Source organism: Ascaphus truei, chromosome 4 (assembly GCF_040206685.1).
Source record: "Ascaphus truei isolate aAscTru1 chromosome 4, aAscTru1.hap1, whole genome shotgun sequence".
In the NCBI taxonomy this organism is placed as follows: Eukaryota; Metazoa; Chordata; class Amphibia; order Anura; family Ascaphidae; genus Ascaphus; species Ascaphus truei.
Window position 1 is genome coordinate 123471858 of NC_134486.1, and position 18092 is coordinate 123489949.

The window sequence follows — 18092 nt, forward strand, 5'->3', positions numbered from 1 at the left end:
ACTCGTGTTTGCACTACCTCAGGCTAGGCTCACTCTTTCTGTGTCTACTGTAACGCTTTCCTCCAGTCTGTGCTCCTTGGTAAGTGATCTGGAATGGAGACTAGAGTACTCTGGCTCTTCCATGCAGTACTTTGGGCGTCGACCTACTTTTGGCTAGCCTAGTGCGGACCCTTCCAGAATTCCTGCCCTAAGTTACCAGTTTACCCCTTCAGGCGTCCCCCGCTAGCGCTACCTCAAGGCGACTAGGACAGCAATAGCCCCCGGCTCCAGACTCACTAACCCCTCACGGATCCCAAGGCGTCTTTGCGGCATGCAGCTCCAGCATCTCCCTGACTACCCCTGGCTCCGTCCCACGCAGCACAAAGTGGCAGCAGACACTTTCTCTGTTTCCTAGTGTGTGCCTAGCAAAAGCCTGTCCTGTTAACAGGTATCTCAGCAGCGCCTCCAAATGTAATGGCTGGACCCCCCTTGTCTGACCCACCCAATCTCACATTGGCCCGTGTGGTCTAACCGGTCCCCATTACAAGGTCATGTGTGGTGGTGCACCTGCAAGTAACAGGACTCCTGAGTCTCCCGCTTGGTGTTATTAGAGGATATCAATAGGACAGGTATCTGAGGTAGTGGGTACGAGTCCAACTTACTTCACGTGCAGCGCCTCCACCTCATCAGGATCTATGCTTCCGCAGGGAGATGGTCCTGGTGAGGAACTCCTTCTCGGTGGTGACCGCCACTGCAGAGTAATCTCACACTCACACAGTGGGGGTTTCTTTGAACAAGGCATCTTTATTATATGCTTGGATGTATCAGACTGCCCCATGCAGCTGCCGGCTCTAGCCGCACATCTTTCCGTGCTGTCCCTTTGCCAGGTACGCCCTCCCGTATTGAAGTGGGACTCCCTTTCTCCTAGGGAGATCACCACTGTGCCAGGTCCCTGGACACAGTGTGGCTTAGACAGACTTGATTGGTCACTCTGCTACCGCTAGTTACAGCACTAGGGTCACAAAAGTATTCCTCCAAACCCTTATGCAGGAAGATACATTCTACCAGATGCTTCTCTGCCAACCTTGCAACACTTTTCAACAACACTAACTGACAGTGTTGTGCCCTTTATACCTCAGGGGGCAGGCGCATCTCTGATGTCACTATCCAGGGACTCAGAGCATACAGCCACTCCCTTCCTTACACAGGGCAAAAACCTCCATAACTTACCAGGACTTACTGCCAACAGGGAAGATGTATGCAGTCATTATTATGCATGGCTACATATATATATATATATATATATATATATATATATATATATATATATATATATATATATATATATATATATATATACACACACACACACATACATATATATATATATATATATATATATATATATATATATATATATATATATATATATATATATATATATATAAACCATACGATACCGTTTGCAGCACGAGATCAGGACACAGCACTTTGGTAAGTTTGATCACAAGTTTTTGTATTGAAAAAGACACATAAACCGACGTTTCGGTCCCCCAGTGGGACATTTCTCACCACCTTGAGAAAGGTCCCACTGGGGACCGAAACGTCGGTTTATGTGTCTTTTTCAATACAAAAACTTGTGATCAAACTTACCAGAGTGCTGTCTCCTGATCTCGTGCTTCAAACGGTATCGTATGGTTTATTATTGCTTTATGGGACAAGCACCCAATTTTTTCTACTTGCAAGTGGAGTTCCGGCTGCTTCTGTGGATTATATATATATATATATATATATATATATATATATATATATATATTTACATGTAGAGGTATCAGTACCGTGTTAGCCGAGCTACAATAATCAAAAAATAAATAGATGATACCGTTCTGTGGCTAACGAAATGCTTTTATTTGTGCGAGCTTTCGAGATACACTGATCTCTTCTTCCGGCGATGTTACAATGATTGAAGCAAGCAAAGGGTATACTTAAAAACAGTGTCTCTTGGAATGTTATCTGTGCTTGTTCTTCCCCCGGTGTGGATGAGATTTATGGCTAGAGGTGTTAAATTGTTCCTGAAAGTAAGTGATGTAAGAGTGTGTGTGTGTGTGTGTATCTGTGTGAATATAAATGATTATATTCACACAGATATACACACACACTCTTACATCACTTACTTTCAGGAACAATTTAACACCTCCAGTACAGGTGGGGGGAGATGGTGGATTCCAGTACGGGGGGGATGGTGGATTCCGGTACAAGGGGGATGATGGAGGCTGGGGAGGGCCGCGTGCGTGGTAGACCCAAAACTGTAGCGCTGCGCGTAGGAGTGGAGAGAGACACTGACTGAGGGTGGGCGCGGAGGAATCTGGTCTGCCTATCTCTGGATGCCGGGCCGGGTGGTGTGCGGGCCTGGGGGTAAGTGGAAGGTGGAGGATGCCGGTTTAGGTAGGACGGGACGGACAGTCAGACAAAAAACAGACTAGAGAGTATACAGGAGTACATACACACACACATACGTGAGGGTGAAACAGACTCAGAAAGGCACAATCACAGGACAGATAACAATTACAGCATGGATGTACTTAACGTTTATGTTCTATGTGAACAAGCAGCTGCACAGCCGGGAACATTCAAACTCGCTTCTCCCGCCTGTGCAGTTGCTTATATTAACTTGTAGTCAATGGGCCCGGGACGCCAGTGCCCTCTGTCCCCCGCTGTTGGCGGCCCTGTATATATATATATTCATATTCCCAAAAAGTAAGCCGGAACACACAGAACAAAAATAACATTGCAGTATAAGGCTTTACCAACGAAAGTTTTCCACCTTCTATTTGTGTAGGAAGATTTAACTCAGGTGAATGCAGGTAAAATCTTTCCGAACAAGGGGAAGGCCATTTTACAGCATATTAAATAGGCACCTTTGATTCGGTAAAAATATTCAAAAAGGCCGGAGTTTGAATTAGGCATGGCCTCTGCCTCCTTCCATCCCTGACTTTTGGTCATGTTTTGTATGGCCTTCCACATGTAACATTGTTGTCTTATTCTTTCCATGCAAGTTTTTATTTTTATGTAATGCGTTTGCACATCAGAGATCATATCATCTCTGATGTGCAAACGCATTACATAAAAATAATATTATTATTCTTAGTGCATATATCCCAATGGCCATAGAAAATTAAGTTTCATTAGAGATGTGAATTAGAAAAAAGAAGGATTACATTTGTTTGGTGAAAAATGGGAATGCCTTTTTTCCCTGTATACTGATTTAATGCAAAAATCACGTCACCCCATATTTACTAAGCATAAGACATCTCACAGTACTGGAAAACACCTGACTTAAATGGATGGTAATGGGCTTTAGGGCAGAGGCTCTGCTGTGACATGTAAACTTTCAAGAAGAGTCTGCTGAAGATGTCAGAAAATGCAAACTGAAAAAATATATATATACAGTATGCAATTACTGTAACTCTTGTAGGAACAGGTGCAGTTGCCTCACTTTGCTGTTCATCTTTTAAAACTGTCAGGCAATATATTAGTAATGGAAATTGATCAGGAATGCTGTTAAACTGATGCTTCACTATTGGTGCACAGTCATCCTATGGCTAAAGGTATGAATGTATCATGGTATTTTGTTTTCCTCTCTTTTTACTTGCGTCATCTTGTAATTTGAGGAATAGTTTAGATGGTGTTAGGGAGAAGTCATCAGGTGCAGATATTATAATTGGTTTTTATCTATTGCCATATTTGGCTCCAACTGTTTTTTTCCATTTGACTAGGAGTCGAGTGAGGCATTTGATTGACATCTTTGTTAAAATGTGTATATTGAAAATAGCAAATTATATATGTATGTGTATACACGCATAAATTGTGCTCTTTTACCATTAAACAAAAATAAAGTAATAGTGAATGTTACTCCAGTTTGACAACAGGGTAATTTGATTTACTGTGACTGCAGCTACGATTTTGTTTCCCACGATGGCCATACTGCATCTGTTTTTTAGCCATGCAGCTGCTGGCCTAAGGCACTGCACAGGTCAACACCATATAAACTAAAGAATTGAGCTGTACCCTGAATACAGTAGTTTCAAGTCTGAAGGACGTTGTTTGTTGTGAATGCTTGTTTCTGGCAGTGACAGGTCTAATGATTTTATTTTTATATTAACATGATTATTTTTCAGAGATATGATCGCTTGGCTATTCCATGAGAGACACCAAATTTTCCTATGTTTGAAACAAAAATAGTGCAGCTGCAAATTGACATTTTTTGTAAGGGTTCGGGACTATTTGTTCTTGTCAAATCTGTTAAAACTGAAGATGAAAGATTGTAAAGATGAAATGTGAAAAATGTGTGTTGGCACAAAATGTGGACAATTTTCACGCTTTCCTAGAGAAAACAGATCATCACAATATTGCCAGAGCTGGTGCTTTACGCAACATACAGTACAGGCGTTGCATTCTTGCTATATTGAGATACGTAAACTGAACACTCATGATCTGACATGCGCAATAGCGTTAAGAAGAAAATGTGTGAGATTTTCTGATGGCTTACAATATTGCTTGTAAAATAATAATAACAGTCGCCTCACAAAGACTGATGTGAAGCATTGGTCCATCTGATTCTTTAAAGATCATGTAAAACTTAATGTTCATAGAGAACTGAACCACTGAAGGATCATAAGCCGGAGAACCATAACTATGTCTGCTTAAATTAGAGACTCATAATCCTCCCCTACAATAAATTTTTAATAGGAAATATTTGTTACCACCCAATATTCGATAAACAGTAGAACGTGTATTCATTTATAACTAATTAATAGTAATGGCACATCTTCTGTAGCATTTAACTACTTTATGATTTTTCTTTTTCACATTTAAGATGTTTCCTGCACGGAAGAGTATTTAGTCATTCTAATTCTAAATGAACTGAGTTATTACAGATATTATGGATGTAATTCATTAAGTTTTTTACTTACCATCCAATATAGTTTCACCACATATTTCCCATAACTGTTATAGAGAGGAATATGCCCCTTTACAGCTTTGCAAAGAGCATAAATGTGTTCCCATGGTTTCCATGTCAGCACAGTTGGATCTATTGTTGTGAGCTTATTGTTCATTAAATGTGTGTTATTTACCCTCCAGACAGCACTAACTTCACTTATTATCCATCTCATAAGCTGGAAAACAAAAACAAAAACAGTATTCAGAATACAGTATGCAAGTGTTTAAACTTGTCAGAATCAATTATGTGCCTTAAAAGATACAATTTTCTTTTTGTTCTTAAGTGTCTATTTTAAAGTACTTCTGACTTAAATTGAAAAAACATTATTACTGCTGAAAATAACAAGCAAAAAAAAAACAAAACCACATTTTACCTACCTCGCTTTCAACTAAATGTTCATTTGCTGAAAACAGGTCAAATGAGTTTTCTTCTTTTACAATCACAGGGGGCTAAAAAAAAAGAACATATTACTTAAATAAAATCCTTTTTTGAATATCGATGAAAGAAATGCATAATTGTTCAGTCTGAACAATCTATAGAATATTAGTTGTCAAGCATCAGTATGTTTTCTAAGAAAATTATTTAGAGTAAAGCAAAGTTGTACAGATCAGTGAAGCATAAACCCATGAAGCATGTTATTTTTGTCTCATGCATTGTGAGAACAGGGATTAAGAATAAGGGAGACCATTTTTATAGTTATTTATGGACCCAGTCTAGACTAGAATATAGTTCTCCAGAAATGCAAATATCTTGAAAGGCTGTGTGGTACCTTTATGGTGCAAAGAGTTAGAAAAGTAGCCTACATCTTAAACTCTAGAGACTTGTATGACCTCAACAACAAATTAGCCAGATCAACAATGTAAATAAAGTGCAGGACTATATATATAAAAAAAAAAAAAAACATGAGTATTTTACTGTAAAAGGAACACGTGATAGGAATATGAAATTGTGGGCAATATTGACTGAACAGTGCTACTCCATAAGATACTAATGTGGCCCAAGTGAATGGGCTGTAAGGTGTTTTCTAGCAGGAAGTTGTCTTTTGGAGTAGCACTTCTCAGTAAATATGGCCCTTCATATTTTGCCTGTGCCAAGTACGTTTTTCAAGTTTGAGACAAAAACTGCGGAAGAAAGATTTGGGAGAACCTGAATCTTGCAAATATTTAGCTACAAGATGTTAATGTAAACTAAATTATATTTACTAAGCAGTGCTATGCTATAAGACACTTTCCGACACTGGAAGACGTTCTACGGCCCATTCACTTGAGAAGAAAATACATAAAAGTGTTAAGTCAAAGATGATTTTAACTGAAGAGGAGCAAACTGAGGTAAGTGGTGAGGGATATTAGCAGAGGTGATTATGATGGTTTTATGAGTGTTAACAACTCAAAGATGCAGCCTTTCAAAAAATTATTACGCCTAGATTTCATAAATGTCACTGGCACAATCCCATTTTTTTTCATAATGCCAACATTTAATGCAGATACTTTATATTGACCTTTAGTAAATGTAGCCCATAGAATCCAGTAACATAATTTACCATTCAAACTAATATAGGCACTCATTTTCTTAAAACCTACTTTTACTAATAACATGGCTTTTCTTTGAATGTGCTGTTCTACATTTTTAGAATGTGCTTTTTATTTTTCAACCTTATCCCATATTTTCTATTTTGGATGAATAATACCATAAACAAATATGTCTAAAGCTGTGTTTAAAACAGCATGCATTGGCTTGAGGATTGGCTTGTGTAATACGAGCTTGAGACAAAAGGTGGCACTGAGTGCTCATTTGCATGTAATTTCCCAGAATCTTTTGCTGCAGTGGAAGCGCTGTATGCTGGGTGACAATGGGGAAAGACAGGGTTGCAGACCTGTCTAAGACATGCAAATGAACATACAGTAATATTTACAGTTGCTTTATGCTTTACTGTGGAGGGTTTTTGTCACTTTTTTTACCCACCATAACCTTAATGACAGTGGTGATTACCTAGTCTAGTCTCAAACCTGCTAGCCATTAAGACCAGCCTCACACTGATGATACCCATCAAGGTTGAAACATGTATGTGAGTAGGTCTAATGGCTTTGCATCTCATCCCAGCCTCTGTTTAAAAGCTGTGTTTAAAACAGCATGCATTGGCTTGAGGATTGGCTTGTGTAATACGAGCTTGAGACAAAAGGTGGCACTGAGTGCTCATTTGCATGTCATTTCCCAGAATCCCTTGCTGCAGTGGAAGTGCTGTATGCTGGGTGACAATGGGGAAAGACAGGGTTGCAGACCTGTCTAAGACATGCAAATGAACATACAGTAATATTTACAGTTGCTTTATGCTTTACTGTGGAGGGTTTTTGTCACTTTTTTTACCCACCATAACCTTAATGACAGTGGTGATTACCTAGTCTAGTCTCAAACCTGCTAGCCATTAAGACCAGCCTCACACTGATGATACCCATCAAGGTTGAAACATGTATGTGAGTAGGTCTAATGGCTTTGCATCTCATCCCAGCCTCTGTTTAAAAGCTGTGTTTAAAACAGCATGCATTGGCTTGAGGATTGGCTTGTGTAATACGAGCTTGAGACAAAAGGTGGCACTGAGTGCTCATTTGCATGTCATTTCCCAGAATCCTTTGCTGCAGTGGAAGCGCTGTATGCTGGGTGACAATGGGGAAAGACAGGGTTGCAGACCTGTCTAAGACATGCAAATGAACATACAGTAATATTTACAGTTGCTTTATATATATATATACTGTATACAGGTAAACCCCGTTATAACGCGCCTCGTTATACCGCGATTCAGTTATAACGCGGTTTTCCCGTGGCTCCCGTTTAAAAAAAAAAATTTTACATTTAAATTTTTATTTTTTTGCACACTGCGCACACTGCACACATTCTCACTGCACACACTGCACACACACTGCTCACTGCACACACACTACTCACACTGCTCATTGCTCACACATTGCTCACACTGCACACACTGCACATTGCTCAAACTTTTCTAATGTAAATAAATCTAATTTAACTAGCCTCTCCTCATAAGTCAGATTGTCCATCCCCTTTATTCATTTAGTGGCTCTTCTCTGCACTCTTTCTAGTTCCATATTGTATTTTCTAAGGAGTGGTGCCCACAATTGTACTCCATATTCAAGGTGTGCTTTATAAAGGTAATGCTTTATAAAGGGGCATGATTATGTTTGCTTCCCTTCCATCCATTGCCCGTTTAATGCAAGATAAGATCTTGTTTGCCTTTGCAGCTACTGCATGACTTTGGGCACTATTGCTAAGCCTGCTGTCTACAAGCACTCCTAAATCCTTCTCCATCACGGTTTCCCCTAATTTATCCCCATTTAATTTGTAAATTGCCTGTTTATTCTTGTTTCCCAAATGCATAAACTTACATTTATCTGTATTAAACCTCATATGCCATTTACCTGCCCAAGTTTCCAGTCTCTCCAAGTCCTTCTGGAGGGAAATTACATCCTGCTCTGATTTTACTACCTTACACAATTTAGGGCCTCATGCTATAAGCAGTGATTATCCCTTATCGCCAGCTTATCGCCAGCTTATCGCCAAAAAAGCCTACTGCTATTCAGTAAGCCCCGATAAGAGCAAAAATTGCCGCTTTTTTTGCCGAGAAAAAAAACAAACAAACGCCCGGCAATATGCCACTAATCGGCAGTTTCTCAAACTCACTCAATTCTAGTAGCCCCGATCAGCTTATCGCAGCTTGTCGCCGCTCTAGAATGGAGATTTCCTCTCCAAATCGCCTTACCACGAAAAGTTGGCAAGAATGTGGGGAGAAGCTGCGAGACAGCACTTGGATAATAAAATGCATTTTTCCTGCATGGGATTGATGCCGGGAGACTCCGGAGCTGATATCCATTAATATCAGCACTGGAGACCCCCGGCATGAATCCCATGCAATAAAAATGCATTTACAGGCCGCTTCATTACCTTAGCGACTAACCGCTAAGGCAATGAAGGGGTTAACCACCAGTGCCATGCTTATTGTTGGTAGCAGGGGTGGGCGAAGGTGATATTTGGCCCTTGGTTTAGGCCATGCTGGGGGATTGCGGGTGGACTTAACCCCTTCTTAACTTTAGCGGTTAATACCGCTAGCGTAATGAGGGGGTTAACATCTCCCGCTACCCACCCGGTAGGCCTAAACACCCATCCTTGGGCTAATACCCCCTTCACCCACCACCGCTACCCACAATAAAATAAAATACACACAACATCCCTACTACCCACCTCCTAGGCTCCCAATAAACATGACAATATCTAACAAACAACAATACACAACCCACCCACCCCGTGCCCCCACATAAAACCAAGATTTATTTTTTTACACAGGATTAATACCACAGGCCTGCGGGGGTCCCCACGGGTGTCCGCAGGCCCCACAGTGCACCCCAGAGGGGTCCCACGGGTGTCTGGGGGCCCTCAGGTGGTCCCCGCTGGTCTGTGGTACCATTCCTGTATTTAAAAAAAAATAAAACATGGCCTACATTTCAATAAATACACCCCACCCCCAAACACATACAGTATAGTATAGTATATGTGTAGTATAGTAATTTGCAAAATAACTATTATCCAGATATGGATAATAGATTATTTGCCCATTATTAAACACAACATTATCCAGCCAGCATAAATAAAGTAAATAAAACTGTTCTACTTACCCCTGCCAATATGAAGGGCATCCTCGGCAGCATACTGCAGGTCCATGTCCTCCCTTGCCAGAAAGCATACATAATAAATACAATCTAATGGCCCCTAACCCCTTAATCACCTTAGTGGTTAATAACTGCTATAGTAATTAAGGGGATAACCCACTCTCCCCCACAACCCACCTGGGAGGCCTAACCACCCACCCCGGACTCACTATACCCACCCTGTACCCACTGAGTGGCATAGTAGTACATGATACCCATATAATATGGGCATTATAAGCTACTATAGCAGTCAATGGGCACCCTAATCAAAATACATGAATGGCCAAAAGACACAATAATAAAACACACAAACACCTAAACACCCCAATTCAATAAAAAAAAAACACTAGCCAACAAATGCAATTAATAAAAGCACTAACCAACAAAACAATGAATTAATGTAACCACTAAACAACAAAACAATGAATTCATTTTTCCAGTAACCAACAAAGCAATTAATTAAGAAAACAACTAGCCAACACATCCATTAAAAGCAGGACCCAACAGAAGACATCATTAATTAAAAAACGAAAATCAATCACACGAAAAATTTCAAAATAAGGCAGCAAAATGACAAAAACAGCAACAACAAAAAAACGGCGCTAACCTCCACAAAAAAAAAAATCCAAAGAAAGGGGTTAATATTACCAGTGAATGGTGACGAATACCCCATGGCAATATATTAGGAAAAACCTAGGTTGATGAACCCTTCTGCTACAACCCCAATGGGGGTTATCCAAAACCCTGGACAAGAGAGATAAACAAGAAAACAGGGGGGAGCAAGGGTTAAAGGAGAAAATGCAGTCTTCAAATGTAACACATATCAAACCTCATAAGGTTAGATAAGCCAGGGAGGGGGGGAGAGATAAATAAATATGGATCCACATACTTACACGACACAGTGTAAGTACAAATATATCGAGGGGTATCTGTGGTAATCAAATTCTCCTACCCCGGTCCGTGCAGTAGGGAGGCTGGGTCACTGGCAGGTGGTGGTAAGATGTAGAAACCCTCACTCTGCCACTCTATCCCAACGTCTCCCACGTGAAGTGGTCAAACAAATGGTTAGGGGGGGCGTGCCGATGACATCAACCGGAGTAGAATGGTAAGAGGAGAGCTACGGAGACCCTCCTGAATAACCGGCAATATAAGCTGTTTTCCCCCGTCAAAATTTGCTACCAGTTGCCTTTCCTAACTCCTGAACAACCAGGCATGTTTCAAAAGGCAAAAAACCAACCCGGTCAGGGGGTTACCAAGTTCTTTACTCCCGCGAGGCAAAGCTCCGATGCGGGAGCAAAAAAACAAGATGGCGGCTCCCCGCCTGGCGCACGTGGCGCCAAACCTGGGCCGTCTGACTGAGAGAGAATCGGCGAAAGTCTTCCCCCGGATGAGGGAATCACCAAGGCCTATCTAGAGGAGCTACATAGCAAACTATACAGGTCCCTACAAGCTGATCTCAAAGAAGCGGTATCCGAGATCAAGCAAGATATACAAGGCCTGACGGAGAGGACCACAACTCTGGAGAGCAGGCTGGAAGAGACCCTCAAGTATCAATCAGATGCAGACGAGGAAATAATCCGGCTGGGTAATGAAATCCACTCTCTGAGAGACGGGTTAGAGGTCCAGAAGAACCGGGACCGCCGCCAGAACATTAGAATCCGCAGCATCCCTGAAGCAGTTCTGCCTGGCCACCTCAAAGAATACCTGACGGACCTGTTCATAACAATCTGTGGCGATCTGGACCAGCGAGACCTCGAAATAGATAGGGCCCACCGAGCGCTAGGCTCGAGGTCAGATGACCCTAGCCGCCGACGGGACGTGATAATCCATCTTCATAGCTATTCGACCAAAGAAAAACTTATCGGAGCCTGCCGGGAACGAGACTCTATCCAATTCCGTGAGGAGAAGCTCCAAGTCTACAACGAATTGTCAAAAATGACCATCAACCATCGGAAAGAACTGCGCCCCCTCACCCTGTTATTGCGGGATAACGGCATGAAATACAAGTGGGAATTTCCCTTCAAACTCATTATAAACAACAAAGGGAAATACTTCACAATACGTTACCCCGAAGACATGGAACAGTTGGCGAAAGCCCTCGGCCTGACCCTCCAGATGCCCCGAGCCTCTGACCCAAACCGGGGTCGGAACGTAGACACAGAAGACCATCCGGTGAGAGCCTCGATGAGACTGGCGGGCCAGAGGCAGACGCGGGACAAATAACAAGCCTCCCGAGACACTTACCATTTGCGATGGATATCCGGGGACTCGAGCACTGCTCAACTTCAGTGGAGCCGGGACCCAGGGTGCTCTATCCCGATCGATGGCGCTCCCGAACTGACCATCGGGGATACCGACGTTGAGGCTCTTCAGACGCAGCCATCACACTCCCACCGGACCTGCACTCAACTCAACGAGATCAGCTGCCGCGGCCTACCAGACGCCGGAGGATCTTGTGCCCTGCGAGGCCCCATGCTGCCTGCATCTTCCCAGCTCCACCCTGCTCCCCCCTCCCCCTCGGCTGAGGAGAGGCCATCGTTCCTATCTCTGGAGAACAGGGATGCAGCTACGGTGATCCCCGAGTGCCGGCGCACTGGGCCCTCGACTTAAAGCCGAGAAAGGCGATCCCCGGATCCATGCAAAGGACGCTATCCGTCTCCTGATCGCTGACCCCTCATGGACACTCGAAGAAGACGCTGATCCTGCAGGGTCTGTAATGGGGAGTTATGAAAATGTTCCTTTAGAATAGATATTGTTATGTTATCTTAGGTTAAATGGTTTTCTCTGGTTATGTAGAATATGGATTGTCCATATAGGGAAACAGTTAAATACTGAGGATACCCCCTTCCCTTCCCTCCCCCTCTGACCCCCACCCGGGCTAACCTTAGCTCTCTCCCCCCCTCCCCAATCAACCCCAGTACCCCCTTCCCCCCCTCCCTGCCCGATTCAACCCCATCACCCCACACACCCCCCTGTACATCCCCCCCGCTAAGCCCTGCAGATGAGGCCCCCCCTAGAGCCTATGAGGGAAGGGCCCTCTGCGGAAGAAAACAAAAGGGGAGCTTAGCAATATTCTCGTTCCCAGACCCGCAGGGAATCACATTCACCACAATAAAAAGTGTGCTTGTCGAGCTACCCTTCCTTCCTACCTTCCCTACCCCTCCTACCCCCCACCCCACCCCACCCACCCCCCACACCCCACCCACCCCCCACACCCCACCCACCCCCCACACCCCCACCCCCAGGTTTGAACTCCAACAAAGGTCTGGAGTAACTGAAAAGCTTTGATATATGCTCCTCATAGGAGGCTGGGGAGTCATGAGAATGGTCCCTTAGCCAAGAAAGGTTTAATTGTACAACGAGACTCCTCAGCACAGCTATGTGAAAATGAACCTGAACAATGCTGTTGATGTATGCTAAAGACACCGCACCCGGGACTCTCCCTCTTGCTTCCTTCCACCCCCCCTTCACATATCCTCCCCTACCCCCTTCTTCTCTCTCCCCCCCCCCCACCCCCTACCCCCAGGTTTAAGACTCAACAAAGGTTTGGAGCACTGAAAAGATATGAAGTATGTTCTCCATAGGAGGTTGGGAAATCTTGAGAACGGTCCCTTAGCCAAGAACGGTTTCAATATACAACGGGAACTCCTCAGCTGAACCATGTGAAAACAAACTCGTACAATACTGTTGATGTATGCTAAAGATACTGTACCCCAATTTCCCTACTCCCCCCTCCCTTTCCCCACCCCCCCAATTCTTTACAAGCCCTCCCCGCTGGAACACGACCCACCCATACGGAATCCTAATCAGGCATAAAAGTACCTTGGGCTGGAACTGAGGAGAACAGAGGGTTATAATACTGCTTATAATAGTAAGCACCACCCACCCCAAACCCATGCAGGCTCTAGCCCAATAGTAATAATCTTCTGTGTTGGAAAGACATAGAGACAGGGCCCTGACTGGCTTCCCACTGCCCCCCCCCAGATCCACCCCTCCCCCCCATACCCCTCCCTCCCACCCCCCTCTTCCTTCCCCCCAACCACACCCCTCCCTCTCACCAGCCCACCCCCCCTCGCCCCCTCACACTATCCCCTTCACAGACCAGTACCCTTATGCCCTTCAGGATAGGAATACTTTTAGTATGAGCCTGGTCCCGAATTCCTAGGTAAAAGAGGGGATCACGGGGGGATCACTGTTGAACAAAGACCTTAAATTGTATAGTAAGATATTGGCGAACAGACTCAATCCCATCCTACCTAGACTAATACACACGGATCAGGTCGGGTTTGTTTCGGGCCGCCAAGCCTCGGACAATACCCGTAGAATAATTAATATAATCGATCATGTCCATATCCGGGTCCAAAGCAATGCTACTGAGCTTAGACGCAGAGAAGGCATTCGACAGAATTGACTGGCGATTCTTGGATCAAACACTGAAAAAATTTGGTTTCAAGGACTCATTTTTGGAAGGAGTCCGGGCACTCTATCAGAATCCGTCCGCCATGGTCAGACTTCCAGGTGGAAACTCTGAGAGGTTCCACATTAAAAATGGAACACGACAAGGCTGCCCCCTGTCCCCCCTTCTCTTTGCCCTCATGATTGAACCACTGGCGACCAAAATACGAAACAACACGAACATACAGGGTATCATTATTGGAAAAACAAACTATAAAATTTCCCTATTCGCTGATGATATCATTCTAACTTTGATCAAACCCCAAACTTCCCTTCCTAACCTTCAAAAGGAACTGACGGACTTTGGAAAGATATCAGGATACAAAATTAACAGCGACAAATCTGAAGCCCTAAATCTTAGTCTCCCAGACCCCGAAGTGAAATTACTCAAATTAAACTTTAGCTATAGATGGTGCTCTTCATAAATTAAATACCTGGGAGTCAATGTATCAAGACACTATCAAGCTTTATATAGGGATAACTACCCAGCGCTCTGGGAAAAGATCAAAAAAGACCTAGATCAGTGGAAAGTTACCAGATATCATGGATCGGGAGAATGATATCCATTAAGATGAAAATACTCCCCAGATTGTTATACTTTTTCCAAACACTCCCGGTCCATATCCCTGGCAATGATCAGAAAAACATTCAAAATAGGTTGTTTAATTTTATCTGGCAGGGTAAGAGACCCAGAGTCGCGAGATCGGTCCTGTTGGCACCAAGATCCAAGGGGGGCATGGGAGTCCCAGATATATACAAATATTACCTTGCCACCCAACTAAAACAAGCAGTAATGTGGAACACAGACCCAGCCCATTGTTGCTGGATCAAAATAGAGTCACACTATGCCAGAACGCCTTCTCTGCTAGCCTGCCTCTGGAGCCTGGACAGATGAGATAGACTCTCCCATAATCTTAAACTATAGGCGACGTTACACACGTGGGAAGTCTGGTCTAAATGTAAGACTAGATATGGGCTGTCCTCTACTAGCTCCCAACTGACGCCTATTCTTAACAACCCAAAATTTCCCCCGGGATGCGGATCTAAGCTGTTCGATCAACTACAAACGAGGGGAATCAGAGTGATTGCGGATCTCTTAAGCCTTGGGAAGCTCCTGAGCTATCAAGACCTCCGGGCTAAATACAATATTAGAGAATTGGACACATTTAAATACCTTCAAATCTGACATTTTACTCGGAAAACGTGCCCACTCCCGGAATTCCCTTCTCTCACCAAATTTGAACATTTGTGTAAAATTAATACCCATCAAAAGGGTCTCATCTCGGAAATTTACGATGAGCTAGAGAAATCAGGGGCCCCCCCACAACACGACTACATGCTCAAGTGGGCAGCAGATTTGAATATCACTATAGAAAGAGAGACCTGGGAAGAAATCTGGAAGGCAACCTCAGAAACTTCCATATGCACCACAACAAAGGAGAACATTTACAAAATCTTATATTTCTGGTATCTTACCCCAGTACGATTAAACCAGATCTACCCCCTGGCATCAGATCTATGTTGGAGAGGCTGTGGACATAGAGGGGACATGGCCCACATCTGGTGGACATGTCCAGAAATTGTGAAATACTGGACCAAGGTCCAAATTTTGATAAAAGAAGTCACTGGCCTGGAATTACCTATCGATCCACTGACCATCCTACTGGCCAGGTGTCACGGTAACTTATGACAAGATATAATAAATACCAAATATCTGGGTTGAACTGAACGAGGCTTAGATATGATAAAATATAATTTATTCCTTGAAAAAGGTGAACACACGAGATTATACAAATAACAACAACATATAGACACTTACTGAAAGGTTTGGACAAGAAAGCCATCAGGATACAGGATGGGCCATTTCTTCCATAATTCAGGTTCAGATGTAGACATCACGACATTACATGAAGATCATGAAGACCATGCATGAAGACATTTGAGTAATGGATGACTCTGGTTTAAATACCATTTCAACCCCCTCTCTTACAACCAAGGCGCCGAGCTGGCTAGAAAAATCACTTTGAAGGAGATTTTGGCTTCCCTTGTAAGTGTGAATCCGACACTTAAAAACACTCAGTCCCTTTGTTCCTGCCCTTAGTATAAACAATCAGGACAGTTAATTTCTGATCACCGGGCTATGCTAATTCCTCAGGATGCCCTTCCTGCCCTATTTAGCATAGCAGATGGAGTCTGCATTTTTTCAGAGCAGATCCAAAATCCCATATACACTTTAATACCTACACACATTAAAATAGCCGGTTCTGGTAGGTCCAGCGGGTCCAAACTTTCCAGACCTTAATGCCGGAAGTGGTACACTATAGGGTCCAAGTTTCAGCCCGCTGCGACCTTCGGTACCGGAGTTATACAAATACCACATAAACCGTTTCATATTTTATTATAAAAATCTCCGCTAAAAAGAAATCTCAGCTTTTCACTAAATCCCCATTGAAAACAACGGGCTCCGCCGCCATGGGTTTCAATGGAGCAACTCCGCCGTTGTAGTCAATGGAGTTTCCCGCCATAGACTTTCAATGGAGAAACCGCCGCCATTGAAGTCTATGAGAAAATCCACAAATCTTTACATTCGTCCACACTCCGTCTGGTTGGTCTGAGGGGGCATGCATTAAAGCCGGAACCTTGGCTACATGCCACCCAAATCCCATCCCTCTGGTCATTCCAGAACCGGAGATATGGACTTCCATTTTTCAGCATTTTACACTTAGTCGTTTTTACGCCACATGGCTTTTCCCCATTGGAATCAATGGCCGGCGCCGCCATAGACAATGCATGGCGCACACCGCCGTTAGATTCAATGGTGCGACCCTCCTTCTCCGCTTGACCCTTTACGGGGGTCCCTCATTCCCGGACCCGATGGGGGTCGTGTGTGTGGGTCCCTAGGGGCTAGGGGCAAAAAAAAAATTATTCCCAGGTGCCCTAGAACCCAAGATTCCCACGCCAATTGTCTTTGAACTTGACCGAAGTGATTAAACTCTTTTCAAAGACATTGTATCCGCTTTTGCAGTCTGCGGTTTGGATGGCTGCCAACCTGTTCCTCGAGGCCGGCGTTGAGGAATCTCCATTGAAGCCAATGAGCCCATTGACTTACAATGGGAAACCGCCGCTCCTCCTCTCGGATGCCACCTGCTGGTCGTCGCTGGAAAACCAGTCCAAAACCGCTACTTCTGCCATTGGAACGCATGGAGCTGCAATGGCGGCCTATGGAAGGCTGCAAAATGGGGCCTGAAAAGGCGGGAAAAGGGAACAAAGGGCTATAATCACTAAACTAACATTAACTCCTTCCCTCCCTCATCAACCCTAGTGTATGTGTGAGTGCAAACACCAGGATAACACAATACATTTATACAGGGGAATAAACATTTGGATACTGAAGCAAGGCAAAAACACATTACTGGACCTCAGTCCAGTTAACCCCTTGCTTCCCAGGTGAGAGTAGAGGGTGGCCAAATGGGGTGTAACCCCTTTAATCCCGGGCCAAACCCCCTCTATCATGACACCAGGCCAATGCCCGGAATTGACCGCCCAACTAGGAAATTAATCTCCTTTATCCTTACCGCGGCTAGATGTGAAATAGGGGCCTCCTGGAAGAGATTAACCACCCCTGCTAAAAGAACGATAAAAAAGAGGATCAGTGAGGTGATGCTTATGGAGAAGCTGACGGCTACCCTTAGGCAAAATCTATTTGCATTTTATAAGGTATGGGAGCCCTGGATACTTTTCGCTAGATAATGGCAAACCACACAAACTAGGAAGGGACACCGCCCTCCCAGACAGAGACTACTGAGATACTTTGAGCTAAATTCCCAAAACCAACTAGACCAGGATCCTGGCGGCCAGGGTGGGTATCCACCCTCCCCTACCCCCCCTCTCTCCTCCCCTCCCCCCCCCTCCCCCTCTTCTGCCTTCCTTCTATGAAGGCT

At 43.9% G+C, this 18092-nt stretch overlaps 1 protein-coding gene across 1 annotated transcript in view; it reads right to left on the minus strand.

Annotated features, from left to right (window-relative positions):
• The window catches only part of ADGB (androglobin), a 542000-nt gene that overhangs the window by 461046 nt on the left and 62862 nt on the right, over positions 1-18092 (minus strand). Inside the window, exons 4-5 of the mRNA XM_075596533.1 lie at positions 5359-5430; positions 4953-5156 (exon numbers count right to left, since the gene is read on the minus strand). Of these exons, the coding sequence (XP_075452648.1) occupies positions 4953-5156; positions 5359-5430 (276 nt within the window). The remainder of the gene's footprint in view (positions 1-4952; positions 5157-5358; positions 5431-18092) is intronic.